The sequence below is a fragment of the Mesocricetus auratus genome, unplaced genomic scaffold, assembly GCF_017639785.1.
Source record: "Mesocricetus auratus isolate SY011 unplaced genomic scaffold, BCM_Maur_2.0 Super-Scaffold_100010, whole genome shotgun sequence".
Classification (NCBI taxonomy): domain Eukaryota; kingdom Metazoa; phylum Chordata; class Mammalia; order Rodentia; family Cricetidae; genus Mesocricetus; species Mesocricetus auratus.
The window spans coordinates 53620588-53639715 of NW_024429194.1; the positions used below are offsets into that span (position 1 = coordinate 53620588).

Sequence of the window (19128 nt, forward strand, 5' to 3'; positions counted from 1 at the left end):
AGCTGTTTCTACTATACTGGTGGGACTTTATGATATGTGCTATCTTCATGTTCATTTTAAAATGTAATTGAAAGACGTCCTCATCTTGTTTCACATGCTCACTTTTCCCTTTCTGCTTTCTGCCAAAGGAAAAGACCAACAGCGGAGTCCTGCCTTTCTCATTCTTGGCTGCAGCAGTGGGACTTTGGAAGCTTGTTTCACCCTGAGGAAACGTCAGATTCCTCTCAAATCCAGGATCATACCCTCAGGTCCTCTGAAGAGAAGACCCCAAAGTCCTCCTGTAATGGAAGCTGTGGAGACCGGGAGGACAAGGAGAATATCCCTGAGGATAGCAGCATGATCTCTAAAAGATTTCGTTTTGATGACTCCTTGCCCAGCCCCCACGAACTTGTTCCAGATTTGCTGTGTTAGCACTTTTCTCTGTGACTCATCTGGACTGACTTGGAAAGTTAAAATCTTCTCTGGTGTGAGATTGTGTTTTTAGCTTCATATATGATATGTTTATATTATAAATGCACTTTTGCTTAGAACAACTTAGGGAACAGTTTAAATGCTAGGTTTCTTTTTGCTAGCATATCATTTCCTGTCCTGAAATTGTTTTACAGAGAAAAATATTTAAATATATGACAAAAATGTAAATTGTGCATGTGAGTTTACATGCAACTAAAGAATTCAAGTTCAGTTGAACTTTTAAAATATTTTACATATCAAGAAAAATGGGTTATATTATGGCTAGAGAAGATGGAACAAAATGAAAATATTGGAATATGTAGGTTCTCTCTAAGGCGAGCCCTATGCATGACTATTGACAGAATTTGTTTGAGGAAACAGTGTCAAGTATAAACCACAATATGTAACGAGACATTATTCATTATTAATACTCCAGAGACATTTGCAGTTGAAAATGCTTCACAGTTACCACGAACTGAAAACTGTAAAACTTCCTTTGTGTGCAGTGTACTCTGTGAGAGGGCCTGTCAGGCAAAGCAGAGGGGAGGCAAGGCCGATCCAGGCTGCTTCTCTGTAAGCTGAGTCAAAGTATAGATCGTTTTCCAACTCAGATGTGCTTGCACACTCATACATCAGACCTAAAGATGGATATTTGTGGTATGTAAATTAAAGAGCCCTCCTCATCCTTTGGAAATATCAGAGGGGAGGAGAATGGGTAAAACCAAATGTGCTCTAACTCAATCAGTTAGACATATTCATGAAGGGAATGTTAAGTCTGGGCAGCTTACTTAGTGTTGGGCATCTCCTAAGTCCAAGAACACAAGCCCATCAATTAGTCACCCACAAAAGTACCAGAACATTGGTAGAAGGTAGAACTGTTAACACCAGAGTCCTTAGTAGGTAGCATAAGACATTATGCATTGCTTGGAGTTGTTATGTGAATTTCCTGGTGAGTGAGGAGGCTTGACAAGCAGCTGTCTTCAGGGTCCGTGTGTGTGTGTGTGTGTGTGTGTGTGTGTGTGTGTGTGTGTGTGTGTGTGTGTGTGTGTGTGTGTGTTCTGCTGGAAACAACACAAATGAGTCTGTCATCGAGTCTGTGGTCAATAACTATGTTCAGTCCTGATGGGAGGGGCTTGAGGAATGCTCTGGTGATTTCCCATTTGTGTCCATAAAAGGTCTATAGTAATGTCGTATTAAGATAACTGGTCAAATGAATATGCTACTATATTAAACTCCATTGCCAAAAAAAAAAAACCTGTGTATTTCCACATTGAAGTGGGTTCAGTCTAACAACCTGTAAATTCTTGAAATTGTTAATAAATCCTGAATTCTTTAGATGACTTTAAACTATTTTAAATGGGCATTGGGTGTTTGACTAAATATCAAGTCCATTTTATCTTTGTCATCTTTTAAGGAGAAGCCGTCCTTTGTATATGTGTGTGCATATGTGTATGTGTACAGGTGTATGTATATGCATAGAAAGATAAAACAGCCTTTAAACAACCTTGTGTAGACTCTTTGCTTGTGTACTGTGCTCAACTCAGGTGCCAAAGGAGCCCTGTCTTGGGAATAATAAAGATGTACTCTGTAGGAAGTCATCTGTTGGCCCAGTAAGCTAAACACTTGAAGATGCTACATTTAACTTTTGTGTGTCTAAAGCTGAAGAGTTGTTGATCAATTATTGAATGCTTGTGTATTTTCCACCAGTGTTAATTCAGGTAAAGTTGTTAGTTGATCATTAGGGAAAGTGATTACTTTCCCAAAAGGTGGTATTTTATTGTAAAACTTTAAAAAGTATTAATACCCGACCCTAAGAGTTAACATTTGAAAATTTAATTTTAAGCCATTTGTTAAAAAAAAATCACTTTTCATTGTCTTTCTTTCTCTGAAAAATCCTGAGATACTTTGCCTGTTCCCCTTAGTTAATGGGCTACCAAGTTGTGAACTCTGGCACCTCTTCTTGAGAAATTGTTTATTGTAAAACAGTAGATAGTGGCTGTACACAGAATATAAAAACGGTTTTTCCATAAAGGTGAATTGAAATATTTCCCATGTTGAAATGTGGAAATGAATGTCTTTTGAGAGAATCTCTCTGAAAATTCCTTAATTCTTAATCTTTTCCCTGCAAGCCCGAAGAACAAGCCCACCAAGAGCAGATGACGTCTCTTGCTTCAGTAGGAACCTGGAGAGCCCCTCTGGGAATCAAAGCACCCACCTCACATCTCAGGAGAGCTGCTGAAGTAGGATAGTCCATAAAACTTGGTGCTGTTTTGGATGGGTCTGGGCAGGTGAGATTTTGGAACAGGTGGTGTATAGAAGGCAATGGGATTGTCATTTTCATTATTTCCCCCAGCTGAGGTTACCCAGTAAACTGGAATTACAATCACTGAATACAAGTCCGCAGCACTGGCTCGGCAGTTGTAAGGAGACAAAGCCATTGTCTTAGAGTCAGCATTTCTCCTGTGGCAGGCGGCTGGTGACAGTGTCATTATGGCACGGCTCCTTCATTTGGGGTGGATTACAAATGGTCCGTGGGTTGTCATTTAACCTTCTATCCAGCATTTACCAGTCTTAGTTCTTAAGAATTGTGTCCTACCGCTAGCCTGAAGTTTGGGTTTGATATTCAGCTTAGAATTATGTCATTGTTGTGTGACTGTATTTAATTCCAAATTGTGTTAAAAGTATCTGACTTTCAACTAGGAAGTCATTACTAATTTATACATTTACAAAATTACTTTGAGTACTAATTGTAAAGCTCACATAAAGTTGATTGTCCTGCTATCCTTTCTTTGAACAATCATACTGTTTATGCAACAAATGTTATATGAACATTCTAGATTAAAAACCCAAAAGGCGAGCCGGGCGGTGGTGGCTCACGCCTTTAATCCCAGCACTCGGGAGGCAGAGGCAGGTGGATCTCTGTGAGTTCGAGGCCAGGCTGGACCGACAGCCTCCAAAACAATACAGAGAAACCCTGTCTTGTAAAAAAACAAACAAAAAACAAAAAAAACAAAAAAAAAAAACCCAAAAGGCTGCTCATTGTCAGTTTAATGGTCCTTGTTTCTAAGAAGTAAAAAGCACTTTCCTTCATTTTTCTTTACATTTGCCTTGTGCTTAAAGAATATTAATACTTGCTGTTCTTAAAACCGTCCCAGAAGGCCTAGCCTTGACACAGGCAGTCTGTGAGTGCTCTTCTGGTACAAGTGTGTTTATTTGATCCTGTCCATTGGAAAAGCCATACAAGTTTGAAAACAAACAGGCCTGTCCCCTAATAATAACACATGTCTGTGCAGGTCACTCTGTATAAAAGGTAAGCATCTGAGAGGTCTACATCTGTGACTGAGATTGTGTTGATCCCATCATTCATGATGGTAACAGCTACATTCTGTATAAGGCTCCCACTCTTCTGAGTTCTGAAGCTTTGCCCCCCAGGAAACGCAAGGGTGGGTTTGAGTAACTTCAGCTTATAACACTTTTCTTTGGCAGATAATCTTAATACAGCCTCACTTACTGTATCTCTGCTTAAAGATAAAGACCCCATAAAATATAATCTACGGCCGGGCAGTGTGGCACATGCCTTTAATCCCAGCACTCGGGAGGCAGAGAGGCAGGAGGATCTCTGTGAGTTCGAGGCCGGGCTGGACCGACAGCCTCCAAAACAATACAAAGAAACCCTGTCTCCTAAAACCAATATATATATATAATCTACATTGCTTTGGACTGACTGGAAATAGTGGTTTATGCCTGTAATGCCCATATTGAAGAGACAAAGGCAGGGGGTCTTCTGCATGTTCAGATGCATACAGACTAGCTGGACTATACAGTGAGACCCTGTAACCTGTAGTCTTCCTTGCCAGCCGCCTGGGCCCTGCCACAGTTGCAGTCCTCAAATAACACACAAGACACTGTATTAATTATGAAGCTGTTGGCCGTTTGCTGGTTTCTTACTGGCTAGCTCTGACTTAAGTATTTAGCCCATAATTGTTAATCTAAGTATTTCTCTGGAGAAAAGGGTCCAGACCTCTTACTCTGGTGGCCTACATGGTGTCTGTCTGTTCCCCTCTTTCCCAGATTCCTCCAAGATAGTCCCAGCTATCTTGCTTTCCTATTGGCCAACAGTGCTTTATTCAACAACCGATAAGAGAGACAGATTTACAGAATGACATTTACAAGACCCTGTCTCATAAAAGCCAAAGCAAACAAAAACCTGTGCCTAACATTAATGCTGAACTCGTGGCTACAAGTATGAATGTCGTGCCTGCTGTGCAGCCTGTGTCCGAGAATGTGGTGAGGGTGTCAGGGATTGACAACACATAGACCCGAAGGCTCCTCAAGAAGGCTCTCCTTTATTCCTACTCTGACTGGTTATTATATACCCTGACACCAGAGGTGGATGTGGGTGGGTCTGAGGATGCGGTTAGTCTTTGGAAAAGGTCGAGGACAGGGTGGTTCCTGTGGGCTAGCCCTTTTCAGGAACTTATTGCCCCAGGCATTGTATTGTTTTTAGTAAACATGTTTTTAGTAAACATTGTCTTACAGCTGCCTACTCCCAGGCTGATGGGGAAGTGGGTCTCTGCTCAAGGTCTGGTGTCCCCACATATGAACTCCTGAATCTTGGTTTTCTAACATTAAATTCTCTCCACAAGCCACATCACAGTCCTCTAGATATAGGGACCAAACACACAGCAAGACACTTCATCATGTTAAACGAAATCAATATTAGTATGTGCTTTTGGAGGTCCTAAAAGCTCTGTGAACATACACTGCTCTACACACAGTGTGAAGTTACCTTGGCAGAGAACAAGTTCTGTTAGGTGCATTTTTCTTTGAAAAAATTTTCAAACAGTATCATGACAGAAGCCACAAATATGTTTCTGGCAATTTCAGACTCAGAGCCTTCTCTATGAGACCAACCCTTATGTAAACTTTCTAACAAAAGGCAGCAGGTGACCTAGACTGTGGGTACAGGAGAAAGAGGGTCCCTAATTCCTTTGGGAAGATCTGCCTTGCATAAAGGGAGGAGGCATATTTTGGTGAGAAATTTGGTTTAACATTTTTAATTCAAGCCCCTCCTCAAAAAATCCATTATGCAGGCTCTCATCTTGATTTTAAAAATAGTGACACTAGCATCGTCTGAAACCCATGCATACTTAGCATATTCACTCAAAAGAGCTTTAGCACATGTAAAATTTGGAGTTCAAACCACCAAAACAACAAAACCCAGCCTCACCCTAACCCCACAAGAAAAAGACAAAGAAAACCTTTAAGGTTCATTTATCGGCACTGAAAAAATAAGACCAGTTTTTTCCTTAGGAAGTTTCAATCCAAATCAAAGTAAAGACAGTTTTATTTAAAGTACAAGAGAGGACTCACAAGCCAGCCAGTCTGTCCTGACACAGGGGCATCCTTCTAGTGTGGGGCAGCATAAGCCAAGGCCCAGGCTCTGAATGCAGGAGGAAGTCCATCAAGCCAACCTAAGAGCAAGGAGCCTCGCTCAGCTTGGTTTTGCTTTGATCACTGATAGTAGTCTGTAAATGCTCATGAGTCACCAGGAATGTTGTTTCTGGAGACACCAATTTAAGCAAGTAGATGAATAATGAGATCAACTGTACATGATAGCCTAAGAGTGTGCTGAGAAAAATGGTGTGTGGAACTTGGCAAGTGAATCTGTGGTAAGGAGCAATTTCTGCATGGGACTACTTTAAATCACATGCCTTGCAACATCCAGGCTTTATTGTCTTGTTCTGGCACAAGCAGTTCCAAACTTTCCTGTTTTGCTCAGATTTTCCTCCTGGATCTTAAGTCCTATCTATTATTTCTATTGGGTGTAATCTAAGCATCCTCAACTATGGCATATATCTAAACAAAATCATATCTTCTCCCCCTCAGTATAACCTTCACATTTAGGTCCTTGAATCTGTGTCCTTCCTTGGTTAAGATAGCATCACTTGCCCAAATATCAAAACTGGAACCTCTAGGAGTCATTTGTATTTTTGCATTTCCTTATTGCACCTCTTTCAATTAGCCATTGACTTAGAGTTCATGTGTCCTTACTGTGTCTTGTAATCATTCAGACTCCCAACACTCTCTTCTGACCTCCACCAGCACCTGTATAGGCTTGTTCATCCTAGCACATAGACACACTCACAAATTCACAGAAGTAGAATTTTTACAAATCTTTTAAAGGCCAATTCTTAAATATTACAAGTCTCATAAGCAAGACCATTTCTACTGTAACTACTAAACTATCAGCACAAGGGCAGCTACCAACCATGTGAATTGTGTTTCCAATAAAAATGTATAGACAAAGGAGCATTTAGTAAATCCCAATCCAGATGTTCATTGCAATGATGTTTTACTTGTTCTTCTAGCTCTAATGTGATTAAGGTGTAAGGAGAGCTAAAAAAAAGAGACGGGGTTGGGACTGAAGACAGCTCAGTGGTGAAGAGCAGTTACTGCTCTTGCAGAGAGCCAGAACCCACATCAAGTTGCTCATAGTGGCCACTAAGTCCAGTCTCAGGGGATCCAATGCCGTCTGGCCTCTGCAGACACTTGCAAACACACGGTACATGTAAACTTACACAGGCACACATACATATACATAAAAATAATTTTATAAAAGGGCAGTGCAATGTCAACAGCTAAGGAAAAAAATGTCTGTGTTGACTTTGTTTAACAAGTAGACTTCTAGGGAGAGGATTAGGAAACAATCATTGAACCTAACAAGTTTCCAAGTAATTAAAGAGGGTGTAGGTATAGGTCAATTTTCCAAGAAATCTGGAAGAAGAGAATAAAAGTTGGAGAGAATGGAGAGGGCTTGTGTGGTATAATATTATTTTCAGGTGCGTGACTTGTTTATGCTGCATTTGTTTAACTCTGTGAAGATGTGTTACTGTGCCTGTCTAAAACACCTGGTGGGCCTAATAAAGAGCAGAACAGCCAATAGCGAGACAGGAGCAAGGATAGGTGGGGCTGGTATATGAAGAGTATAAAGAGGAGAAACAAGGAAGAGGAAGAGGAGCAGTGGAAGAATGAGGAGAGGGGACGTCAGGGGCCAGCCAGCCAGCCAGCCAGCCAGCCAGCCAGCCAGCCAGCCAGCCAGCCAGCCAGCCAGCCAGCCAGCCACGGAGTAAGAAGGAAATTAAGATAATACAGAAGTAAGGAAGATAAAAGCCCAGAGGGGAAAGGTAGGTGGCTTAATTTAAGATGACAAAAGCTGGCTAGAAACAAGCCAAACTAAGGCCAGGCATTCATAAGTAATAATAAGACTCCATGTGTGATGTATTTTGGAGCTGGGTGGCGGGTGCCCCAGAGCCCAAAAAGACAAAAGAGTAAAAGCAACCAACAACCGTCTTGAGGAGCGTTTGTCGGTGAGGAGACTCTACTTGCTGTAAGCAGCATATACCCAGGTTGTCAAGATGTTCGGTGATTAAAACATGCCAATAAAAGTAGTGACACCATGATCACAAATAGAAGGGTCAGGCTCGCTAGAAAAATGTTTTTCTAGAAATAGAAACAGAGTAAAGAAGTTGGAGAGTAGTGTAACTTGAAGAGTGAAAGTTTAGCAAAACGTGGTTGTTAGCATTCAGGCATCTGTACTGGCCTGCTCTTGGGGTTCTGACAGGATACGCCCTCAGCTGTAGCCATTAAGGGCACCACCTGTGCATATTCACTACATTTCCTTTTAAAAGGGCTGTGCTTATCTCCCCTCTCCTCCCTCCCCCTCTCCCTCCCTTCCCCCTCTCTCCTTCTTTTCCCCTCCCTCCCTCTTTCTCCTCCCCATGCCCCCTCCTTTTCTATTCCCTTGTCAATAATAAAAAATCCTCCATGTGAGCTCTGTCATATGACTCTTGAGCTTTTTTTCTTTTACATTACAATAGTAGGCTACAGAAGAAGTCTTTTTTCTCTCTCTTTTGGTTTTTACGAGACAGGGTTTCTCTGTATTGTTTTGGAGGCCTTCGGTCCAGCCCGCCCTTGAACTCACAGAGATCCTCCTGCCTCTGCCTCCCGAGTGCTGGAATTAAAGGCGTGCGCCACCACCACCTGGCCAGAAGAATTCTTTTCTAAAAACATTTTATTTCAGTTTTTAAACTTAAATATAGTTTGAACACATTCTTCCCCTCCCCCAAGTCCTTCCAGATCCTTTTCCCTTCTTACCCACCCAACTTTGTTTTTCTCATAAAACAAAAACCCAGCACAACAACCCCTCCCAAAACCAAGAAAGCAAAATAAAATCACATCCAAAAAGAAAACAAAAAAAAAAAATCCACCAAACTTTAACCAAATAAAAGCACACCAAGAAACAAACAAACAAAACCACACAAAACAAAATTGTGGAGTTTGGTACATGTTGGTCAAGTACTCCTGAATATGAGGCCTGTCTTGGAGTGGTTGATATACCGGTGGTCACTCTATTGGAGAAAATTGAGTTTCCCTCTCCCAACAAGTGTGACAGTTCAGTTGTTAACCTTTACCCTAGTGACTAGGTTCTCATTCAGTTCATTCATTTAAAAATATATAATAAGATAAAACAAAAACTATCACATTTAAGTTGGACAAGACAGACCAACAGAAGGGTCCAAGAATTCTTGAGTGGTGTTATCAAATGGGTAGAATTTATGGTCTGTCATAAATAGTGAACCTCTTAGTCTGTGATTAAATAGCTTGTTGCGTACAGTGTGATTAAGCAATCTTCATAATGTAAATTTATGATGTCTGCCAGTTTTTTTCCCCTTTCACATTAAAAGATTACTTCTTCATTCTAGAAGGAGGTCACTGATATCTTCCATTGGTACTTTTATTTGCAAATATTTGAGCATGTTGGAGGAAGGTGTTTTTAAAATGAGGGAAAAGAAACAGGGATTTGCATGTCAAGAATGAGAGCACACGTTTTCCTCTACTGGCTGCTGCTGTCTTTTTCAGGAGCTTTAGTTTGCCCTGGGAATCCCCAAGTAAAACATCTAATGTATACTATTTCAATAATTGCTTTGACACAGCTAACATCTCTTTGGATACTAGCCATGGACACTTAACTTGGAACATAGTACTAGATGCAAAGCAATGTGGTTCAATGTTATTCAAAATCTAGCTTATCCAGGGGTAGGATTCATTTGGTTTTGTGAGAGCCAAATCATTTCCGTGTGTCTGTCAGTTATCGCTGCTGTTGCTGTGACAAAATGCCAGACGAGCAACATAAGAGAGGAAGAGTTTGACTGTGTAGTTCATCTAGGTGGGGGAGGCCTGGTGACAGGAGTATGAACCAGCGCGACGTATTTCAGGCTTTGTTAGAAAGCAGGGTTGGATAGACGTGTGGACAGGCTGAGAGCCCTCAGAGATAACCCTGGCTTCTTACAGCAGCCTTCGAGAGCTGCTGTGTGTCCAAACATGTGAGCCTGTGGAGAGACACTGAAACCACACTTTAGAGAAAGCAATGTGAGGGCAGGCCCTTTGAGAAGCACTGCTTCACGCTTCATAGCTCTGGGAGCTTCACATGCGTATTCAGAATCGGTAGCAGAGTCTGGCACAATGTACCCTTGTTCTCACGGTCCCTAGATATGACAAAGATGTTTCCTAGGTAGAAAGTCATTGCAGTGGAGTTTTGTTCAAGACTCAACCTGGCCGTGCCTGGGTTTCCAGAACTTTCACTGCTTCTCCACTGTTACCACTCTACCTCTTTGTGATGTTTTCTATAACTCAAAATTAAGGTCTTTTTATATCTTTGTGCCCTTACCAAGTATAGTCTGTGACCACAGAAAAACTCCAGTCTTTTCCTGTATAGTTTTACATATGTGTACAAAGCTACGGTCTTATATGGAAATACTAAGGTTTCCTTAGTAGGAAATCTTCCAATCAATCTTCCATCTTGATGAAGTATATGAACTCCTTCCCCTTCGGATGTGTTGCTAAATAAACTTCAAAAAGACCTCCAGTGGGCACAACAAGCATGAACATGGCCAGAATCATATGAATAATCATGTGCAGGCCTATGCCAACCTATACTGCAGTTCACCCTTAGGATGAGCAAAAAAAAAAAAGATTATTTTATAATTAGTTCAGAGGATTCCACCCTCTGTGGTTCACCACTGGAATTTAAATTTAGTAATTATAATACCCCTTTGAAAGACCAAAGGAAAGCTATATGCTAATTATCCTGATATTTCTAGCCAGATTGTAAATTGAAACTGGGTCATCAATTATGAAGTTGCAAATGTACAATCAGCCCAGTTATGTGGAATGACAGACCAATGGATACAAAATATATCAGTGGAAATTATAAGATAGACTTTCTGAACAAATGAGGCAATATATTCTGTCATGTAATGTATAGCTCAGCCCTCACTCTGTAAACCAATAATCACACATAAGCCTGTTAGGCTTTTTGATTTGCTGTGGTGTCACCCTTGAAACCTGGGTTATTTTATAGCTAAATTTCATAATTTGTATAACTGGATTAACTGTTTAAATTCTCTTACTCAAAGTCAAATTTTACGGATAAAATATAGTTTATTTCTTCTTTTGAAATCAGTTGTTATCCCAATTTAATTGGAACGTGATTAGGTTTTAAACTGAGATGTGCACAAAAAGGCCTCTGAAGTAAATGAATATTTAAGTAATCACAGACTAAAGACCATTGAAAACAAGTTTAAAGGGAGAGAAAGCGCTTGGCCATTTACCGAGGCCTTCTTGGCTGCTACAACCTGTGTGAACATCAACTACTCCTTTCTCTTACAGAACAGCAGCTATCAGCTGTTTGCTTCTTTGATTCGTTCTGGTCCTAATTCATTTAACACTAATGATTAAGCATGAGATACTACAAATGGACCCCTCTCTTTCTTCCCAGAAGTTGAATGGTTACACTGGCTGGTAGCCGGGACTTCTATATTCCTAAATTTGTTAGCGATTTAATTACTTTGGCTTTGCTCCAGTATCCCTGAAAAAACATGGCAAACAACCCCACAATATTGGATCTAAGTAGTCAGCCTCATTTTGAACTCTTAACAGAATGTGTCGTTACTGAATGGGTGCTTGTATGTCTGTGCAAAAAATGTATTGCCTGTGGATATATCTGTGTTCTGAAATACATAATACATGAAGAAAAAGAATGAAGTGTGTTGAAGGACCTACCATGAGTCAGGAGTTACATTTGGCTCTTTTATTCATGTTATTTCATGCACTTTGCATGATGCAGGCAAATCAAATGCCACACTCTGTGTGCAGTAGAGGAAGCAGATTTCAGACAGTTAGGTAACCTTTCAACGTTCTCCAATTCCCATGTACTGGGATTTGTGTGTAGGTTCCCCTGACTCCTAAGGCTGCTTTCCTGCCTCCTCCCTCCTACTTCTATTCCTTTCTTCCTTCCTGCCTTATATGTAAACCAAATGAGTTTTTTCAAGACATTTTTCATATATTCTTTGCCCTTTCTATCATACCAAAATGGAACTAAATTTCTAGGAATAGTTTAAAGGCTAGAGAAAGTGGCTGGAACTTGATCATGTTTGAAAATGGATTAAAATTTTAATTTTTGCATGCTTAACTGAAAATGTATCCCAGAGTCAATGAAATTTATAGAATAATATACTAAATTGCAGTACTTGTTACAGTACCCAATGCAGTAAGTGCTAAATAGAGATGTGAAAAATTCACTATACTATGGCATTTATATGGTACATAAACAGCTATTGTCCTGATTACTTATGCCCATACTGTCGGCTACACTTGAATCAGAAACAGGTGAGTGCTGATCTTCTTTAATCACAGTGTCTGGGAAATATCTGAGGAGCATAGTTCTCACTGCAGGATCTACTCCAGGAGGATGATCAGCATTTGCTCTGAGGCAACAATGCCTGACTCATCCAAGGAACTGAGTCTCCAGAAAGGCAGGAGGAGAGGAGGCAGGGATTGGGTTAACAAGCTTAGCCTTTCCCTCAGGGCCATGAGCTCCTCTTCAAAGAGTTTTAAGGTTGAGTTTCACATAATCATATTTCATGTTTCAAGGGATCTTCATTTGGATGTGGTGTGGAGGATGGGTTGACAAGGGTCAGATCTAAGAGATGCCATCTAGGACCATGGTTCCACATATCCTGGCAAGAGGATGGAGTTATGGGGCTGAGAGAAACAACAAAGTCTGAGACATTGAAAGGATAGAATCTCCTGATTATTTGGGCGTGCCCCATGGGGGAGTGTGTCTTATAAGGATCAAGTCCAGGCGTTCCTTTTAAGTGAATTTGCATAGTTGTCAACTTAGTAGCACAGAGAACATGGATGTCGGCAGAGCAGGTTATGGACAAGGCGGTTCAGGTTGCTTTGCGTGTTTGGAATGCTGGCTTTTAAAAAGACAGTTTGGTGAGCACAAAAGCATAAATATAGGTGTTGCCTGTCACTCCAAGAGGACAAGGTGATGAGCTCAGATTAAGGCAGAAGTAATCTGGAGTGAAGCACAAAACATTTTCTACAGTTCATGCTGGCACTTCAGTCCTAGACTCTTCAGTAAGATTCCATGTGGGAGGAGAGAGATAAGAAAAGATGGAAGGAAGTGATTGGAGGAACGGTGAAGGATAAAGAATCTGTTTTCATGGAACATCCTCCATTCAAATCCAGAGAGGAAAAGCTACTTCACTGGGTCTCTCCCTGAATTTGGCATTGGGAGATTTGTCCAGTACAGGGCTAGGGTAACTGGCTGCCACTGGAGCTGTCTGTGGTTGCTGGGAATCTGACACAGGCCCTCATTCATGCTTACCGGCATTTTACTGTCTTCTCAGCCTAAGATGACAGTTTTATGGAGGCATAATTCACACATTATAAATTGATCCACTTAAAGATTTAAAATTTATGTCATTATTTTTGTTTACCAGCTTACATAACCAACACCAATAATTCCAAAACATTACATCCTCCTCAATGAGAAATCCAGAATTTGCTAATAAAAACGTTTATTGTAAATCTTCTCAGCCTGTGACAACCACTAATCTATTTTCTGTCACTCTAGACTAGCCCATTCTAGACGTTTCATATAAATGGAATCCTAAAATGGTCATTGTGATTGCCTTCTTTCACTCAGTATTTTAAAATTTATAAAGTTTATAGCATAAATCAGTATTTGCTTTCCTTTTTCTTGCTAAATAAGTATCTCTATATACAGATATATCATTTTGTTTATCATTAGATGTTTGAAGCATTTCTACATTTTGATTAAAATAAATACCAAAAATCAGTGACATGTATGTACAAGTTTTTGTGGGAATGAATGATCTCATTTCTTTTGGTGATATACATAGGAAAAGAAGTGCCAGGTATTAATTGTAACCAACTGACACATTATTTTCTGGTTTGCACCCACACTAGCAGTAACCCTGAAGATTTAACATTCTCTTCTGCCTTGTGACTGTCTGTGGTATGTCTATGTATATGTATGTTATGCATATGTATATGTATATGTATATGTGTGGTGTGGGGGGGCAATGGCATCTCTGCATAGCTTTGATGTGCCTTTTTATGATGGCTTATGATCTTGATGTTTTTTTAGTGTGCATAAAACCATCTTCAAATATTCTGCAAAATTTAAAATGGAACAGTTTTCCTTCTACATACAGGCAAGCCTCAATTTTTAATAAAAACTCAGGAGTCAGATATTGGGGTAAGAACCGGAATGGTCAGAGAAGCAATGAAAAAGTGGCCAGTGACCTCCTCTCTCTCTCCTTCCTCAATCAAAAAAGGGCAATAATTTTTTTAAATCCCTTTGAACTACTTCCAATGTTTCTCTATGTCCTCAGTCCTCCAAAACTTCCATGGCTGGTTTTGGCCAGCTAGATGCTGGTTCCACTCTCTGATTCAAAGCAAACTTTATTGGCAGTCTCAGGAGTGCAATCAAAATATCCCACAACATTTCCCCTTTTTGTCGGAATAAAAAGGGAGGGTTGTAACTCTAACACAGTAAGACTATGTGCAATAAGAACAATTATCTCTTTGTGAGTTCGAGACCAGCCTGGTCTACAAGAGCTAGTTCCAGGACAGCCTCCAAAAATTATCAAATAAGAATTAAATTCATAATGTCAAATCCATTTGCATCTGGCAACTTCAGAGAAAATACTCCATTATCTAGTCTATCTTGGTGGGTCCAAAGTTTTGTATCTAATTCATTTTCTATCCTAACTTGTATTATCAACCCCAAACTATCTTTTTAGACCTCAAAACATTTTTTAGATAAACAATTTAAGCTTTTATGTCTTTCAACCTTGTACAATTTATACCTATTTTGTAAGTTTCTTTTCTGAATTTGGTAACAAGGAAAATTATAACTCTTATCTTCAACTCCATCAGAGACTCAAGAAAGATATAATATGCAGAACAAACAACTTCCAAAACTGTACAAATTACAGAAACAGCTGGCTGCATTGATTGTCACCCAAGTTTCTGCTGCAACTTTGGGGCATCCATCTTTGACCTACAGGCCTAGAGTGTCTGACAGACTTTTCAAACCTTTGCTATTAGCATGGAGTCTCTTATGAAAGTCTGAGACTTCTAGAACATTTCATACCAATACTTTATCAATTTCATCATTACCTTGAGCTAAAGGGTCTGGTAGACCCCTATGGATTGGTATATCTTACATATAAGGAATCATGATTTGTATTTCTAATTATTTCTTGTAATTGAATAAATAGCAAAGTTAATTCTGAATCAACTGGGATTAGTTCAGTGGTTTCAACATGTAAAAACAACACTTTCTGCATATTGAGAATCAGAAACTATTTTAAGGGGTTCTGGAAATCTAATAATACCATGAGAATAGCACATAATCCTGACTTTTGAACAGTATCATAAGGGCTTTCGCTATCAGGAGGTGGCAGAACCTTTAAGAGGTTAGCCTACTGGAATGAAATTAGGACACTGTGGATACACTCTGCAAAGGGGTTTTGAGGCCTGGCCCTTTCCTCAGTCTGCACCACTTCTTGCTGTCATGAGGTAAACAGGTCTCCTCTGCAACACGTCACCATAGACACAAAGCACACAGGCAAGTGAGTACACTGAACCTCTGAACTATAAGCTGAGGTAACCCTTCCCAACTTGCAAGCTGATTATCTTGGTGATTTCCTACAGCAGTAGGAAGCCTACTCTGGTGTGACTTTCTATTTTCTGTGACAATCCTTGGAAGAAACAGTTTAAATGGGGGTGGGGGATGGGGGGATAGGAGGGTAGGCTATATTGCCTGAGGTCTGAGGCAAGATGGAAGGACTATCATGGCAACAAGAATGCGTGTGGCAGGGCATTGACTCCCCTCATGATATCCAAAAAGCAGAAAGAGGGAACAGGATCAATCTAGGGCAGGGATGACCCTCAGATGCACATCTCCTGGTGTCCTTCTTCCTCCAGTGAAGCCCCGCTCCCAGTGATGCAACTGAACTCTGAACCCAGCAGTGGACTAATTCACTGAGGACAGAACTCTTGTGGTTTGATCAGTTTCCTAAAACCCCACATTTGGGGCTGTGCTGCATTAGGGTCTATGATGTGACCTTCTCCTGGAGAGACAAATTATCTTTTTACTCCAGATAGGGCACCAACCCAGACCAAAGAATCAATTGTGTCCAAGACTAGGTTAGGGAACCAATGTTTTGAATTGGGATTTCTTTCAGGTGCAATGGGTGTGGAGTTAATTTTAGGAGCAATGTACAGGAGGTTACACCACTGAAGAAAATGTCTCCCAGTAACCACCCAACCACCCGTATCTCTTCAGGGAGGAGTAACTGTTACTGCCTGTATGTTGGTGGAGAGAAGCAGGGTCTCAGACTTCCCTCTGCTCCTCCCTGACAGAACCTAATTGATCCAACTACATACAAGTTTGTATGGTAATCACAACTGCTCAGTGTTAAAGAAGGCCAAAGCCATAACATGTCAGGAGATCACTGTTTCACAATGGGGCCACGCCTGCAGTAGATGAACCTGTGGGGGCATTTCATATCCAGACCAGAACACAGAAGAGTCCAGTGAATTACTTCAGTCTGATAACCTGGATTCTGCATAATGGAATCTAGGCTGTGTTTTTTTCCAGGCTTTACAATTATCTATGGTGAACATGCATTTCTTTAATAACCAGGCCTTTTTGCTAAAGGGGTGGAAAACTGTCTCAGTGGTAGCATAAAAATGAAAATAATAGATTATCTTTGAAGATCTGTGATGGTTTTGGAAGTCTGAGGTGGTGTTTCATGATACTGTATTATACCTTTTTAGTAAAGCCAGGAAATTAGAGTCATTTTCCCTCTAGTGTTCCGTAGCCATTTATCTTGGACTATATTTCTCTGTTTAAGTTTCTTCTTGGAGGGTAGCTTGGGAAACGGAGATACATTTCCTTGTTCAGAACAATACTTTGTGGAATTGGTACACTATATTTTCCAAGATCTGGGAAGTTTTGATCAAAGGCCATTTTTGTTTTCTCACTGTTCATTTCTTTGCTTCATGTATCTTTGAAAGAGAGGCACATAAATCTCTGAAAACATCGTCGGTGCCATAAAATTCCCTGCAGCATGCTTTTCCGGGGCTGAGGAGATTCCCATGAAGCGACCTAGCAACAGATCCCTGGCCACAGTTCTCGAAACTACTGTCATTTCAAGACAAACCACTAATTGCCGAGGAATTCACTCAGAGCTAAAAAAACGATAGCCTTGCAGGAGACTCCTTGAGACTTCTCCCAGATTTGCCCTTGTTCTAACTGGAGTGCTCCTTAGGCACTGTGGTCCTCCCCTGCTTTCCACGTGAATGTATTTTGAGACAACGCTACTTCTGAAAAACAGAATGTTCTGGTGGGTTTGGCTGCATAACACCACAGAGATGCTGGCCCAGGGCTGTGGACACACGTCCAGAAGTGCTGTTTGCAATTGTGATAGCAATCTTACTAAAAATAAGGACTTTCTTTGCAGTTCACAGAGGTGTGGGTAGGAGAAAGGCTACTGCTGTCCTCCAATCTCCCAAAGGCCTTTCATTTCCTGTTGGATGTTGATGTTTCAGAGCCTCTGCATGAATTATGGGAATGTCCTTAAACATTTGTTCACTTCAGTTTTTGTTCTTAGCAGAAAGTATTGTCTGTAGTTATCCTTTTCTAAATTATATCCTTTTAAAATCTGAAACATGAACTTGTGCATTTTTTTAAGAAGGCAGAGAAATCTTTTTTCCTGCTTTAAGGCCAAGGAATTTTGTAGAAGGGTCATGCAACTAGTTCTTAACAACTAGCTCTATTCCAACATGACCTGGTTCTAATATCTTACCTTTTAAGTAAAATTTCCTGCATTATTTCTTCCAGTGGTCATTGTTCTAGCTGTGGATTATTTACCACATAGAGGGGTAACTGCTTCTGTGCTCCATGTAAAGTATATGTCCAGCTGTCTGTGCTCCATGCAAGAATATGTCCAGCTGTTCCTTGTGTCGAGATAACTCATCTGTGCTATTCAGCAATGTTTACAAATTTAGGCAGAGACTTTTCATCCAACCTTTAAAAAACTATGGTAACATTTGCGTAATTTTTAAGGAGAAGTAAAGCATCATGCAATTCCAAGTGGATCCCCTGTTGTTGCCCAACCCTTATTGCACTCTGGCTAATAAAATGGCAAATTTGCTATTCTCCCAGGCTTTGTGGAGTTAGTGAACCAAACAAACTTTCATAGTTCTTTGAGTTAATTCCAGCTGTTATAACAAAATGCCACTGGCCAACTGGTTCAAACACCAAAAATTACTTTCCTCAGTTCTGGAGACTGAATGTCCAAGATCAAAGCCAACTCAGTTCCTGATTCTCAGCCAGATGTCTTCATATTGTATCCTTACATGGTGCAGAGAGCCAGATATCATTCTCATCTTGTCTCATCTTCTAATGGCACCAGTACTACCCATGGGCCTTCCATCTTTAGTACTCAAAAAAGCTCCAGCTCCAAATACCATCACTGGAGACTTCAACCCATGGATTTCAAGAGAGACAAAATATTTAGTTCATGGTAATAGCCAAGGTAGAGCGGGGAAAGGGATGCAATAAAGCCTCCCTGAGTATTGGTGCTGCTGCTACTCACCCACCCAACAATTCCACCTGCTTCCCATGGAGCGTCTCCCACCCCAGTACTCATGTACTATAGAACCATCTAAAGAGTAGCAGTGAGAACCCGGGCTTTCCCAGAGCCTTCAATTAACACTGCATTGGCTGAACTATATTGGTAACAACTAATAGACTGTACTTTTACAAAAATATTCTATTAATAACAGGTTATAAGGTGAGTTTTCATGACTGTAACAGAATTTAGGAGTTTATATTTAATAAACATTGTGTTTCAACTCTTACTGAAAGCATTCTATTACATTTTGTTGTTTTAATTAAAGCAGAAAATGCACTTACCATAGAAAGTGCAAAAAAGTAAACTTAATTTAAAGCTCTATAAAGTATCCATGCAGTCTTAGTTAACATGTCACAAGGTTATTCTTTCCACAAAATTTCTTAACATAACATTATTTTTAATAATACTATTCATTACTTGGCATTTTGTGAGTAGCTCATGTTTTATTTAACTAGTTCTCTCACTTTTGGACATCTCATCTTAAAAGTAGTCATCATTGAAGACAAGATAGATATTATCCTTAAAGGTGAATGTTTTTATTTTCTTAAGATAATTTTTGAAAGTACAATGTCAAGGTTAAAGAATGTACAAA

The 19128-nt window shown here is 40.2% G+C and overlaps 2 protein-coding genes across 5 annotated transcripts in view; both read left to right on the top strand.

Annotated features, from left to right (window-relative positions):
- The window catches only part of Stk17b (serine/threonine kinase 17b), a 29809-nt gene extending 27856 nt beyond the window's left edge, over nt 1-1953 (top strand). For all 3 annotated transcript variants that reach the window (XM_005080914.4, XM_013121108.3, XM_040753632.1), the window contains one exon: nt 129-1953. In XM_005080914.4, the coding sequence (XP_005080971.1) occupies nt 129-411 (283 nt within the window). In that variant the 3' untranslated portion in view covers nt 412-1953. The remainder of the gene's footprint in view (nt 1-128) is intronic.
- Nucleotides 1954-7517: 5564 nt separating this feature from the next.
- The window catches only part of Dnah7 (dynein axonemal heavy chain 7), a 275393-nt gene continuing 263782 nt past the window's right edge, over nt 7518-19128 (top strand). For both annotated transcript variants that reach the window (XM_040753634.1, XM_040753635.1), the window contains exon 1: nt 7518-7637. The gene's annotated coding sequence lies outside the window, so the exon portion shown is untranslated. The remainder of the gene's footprint in view (nt 7638-19128) is intronic.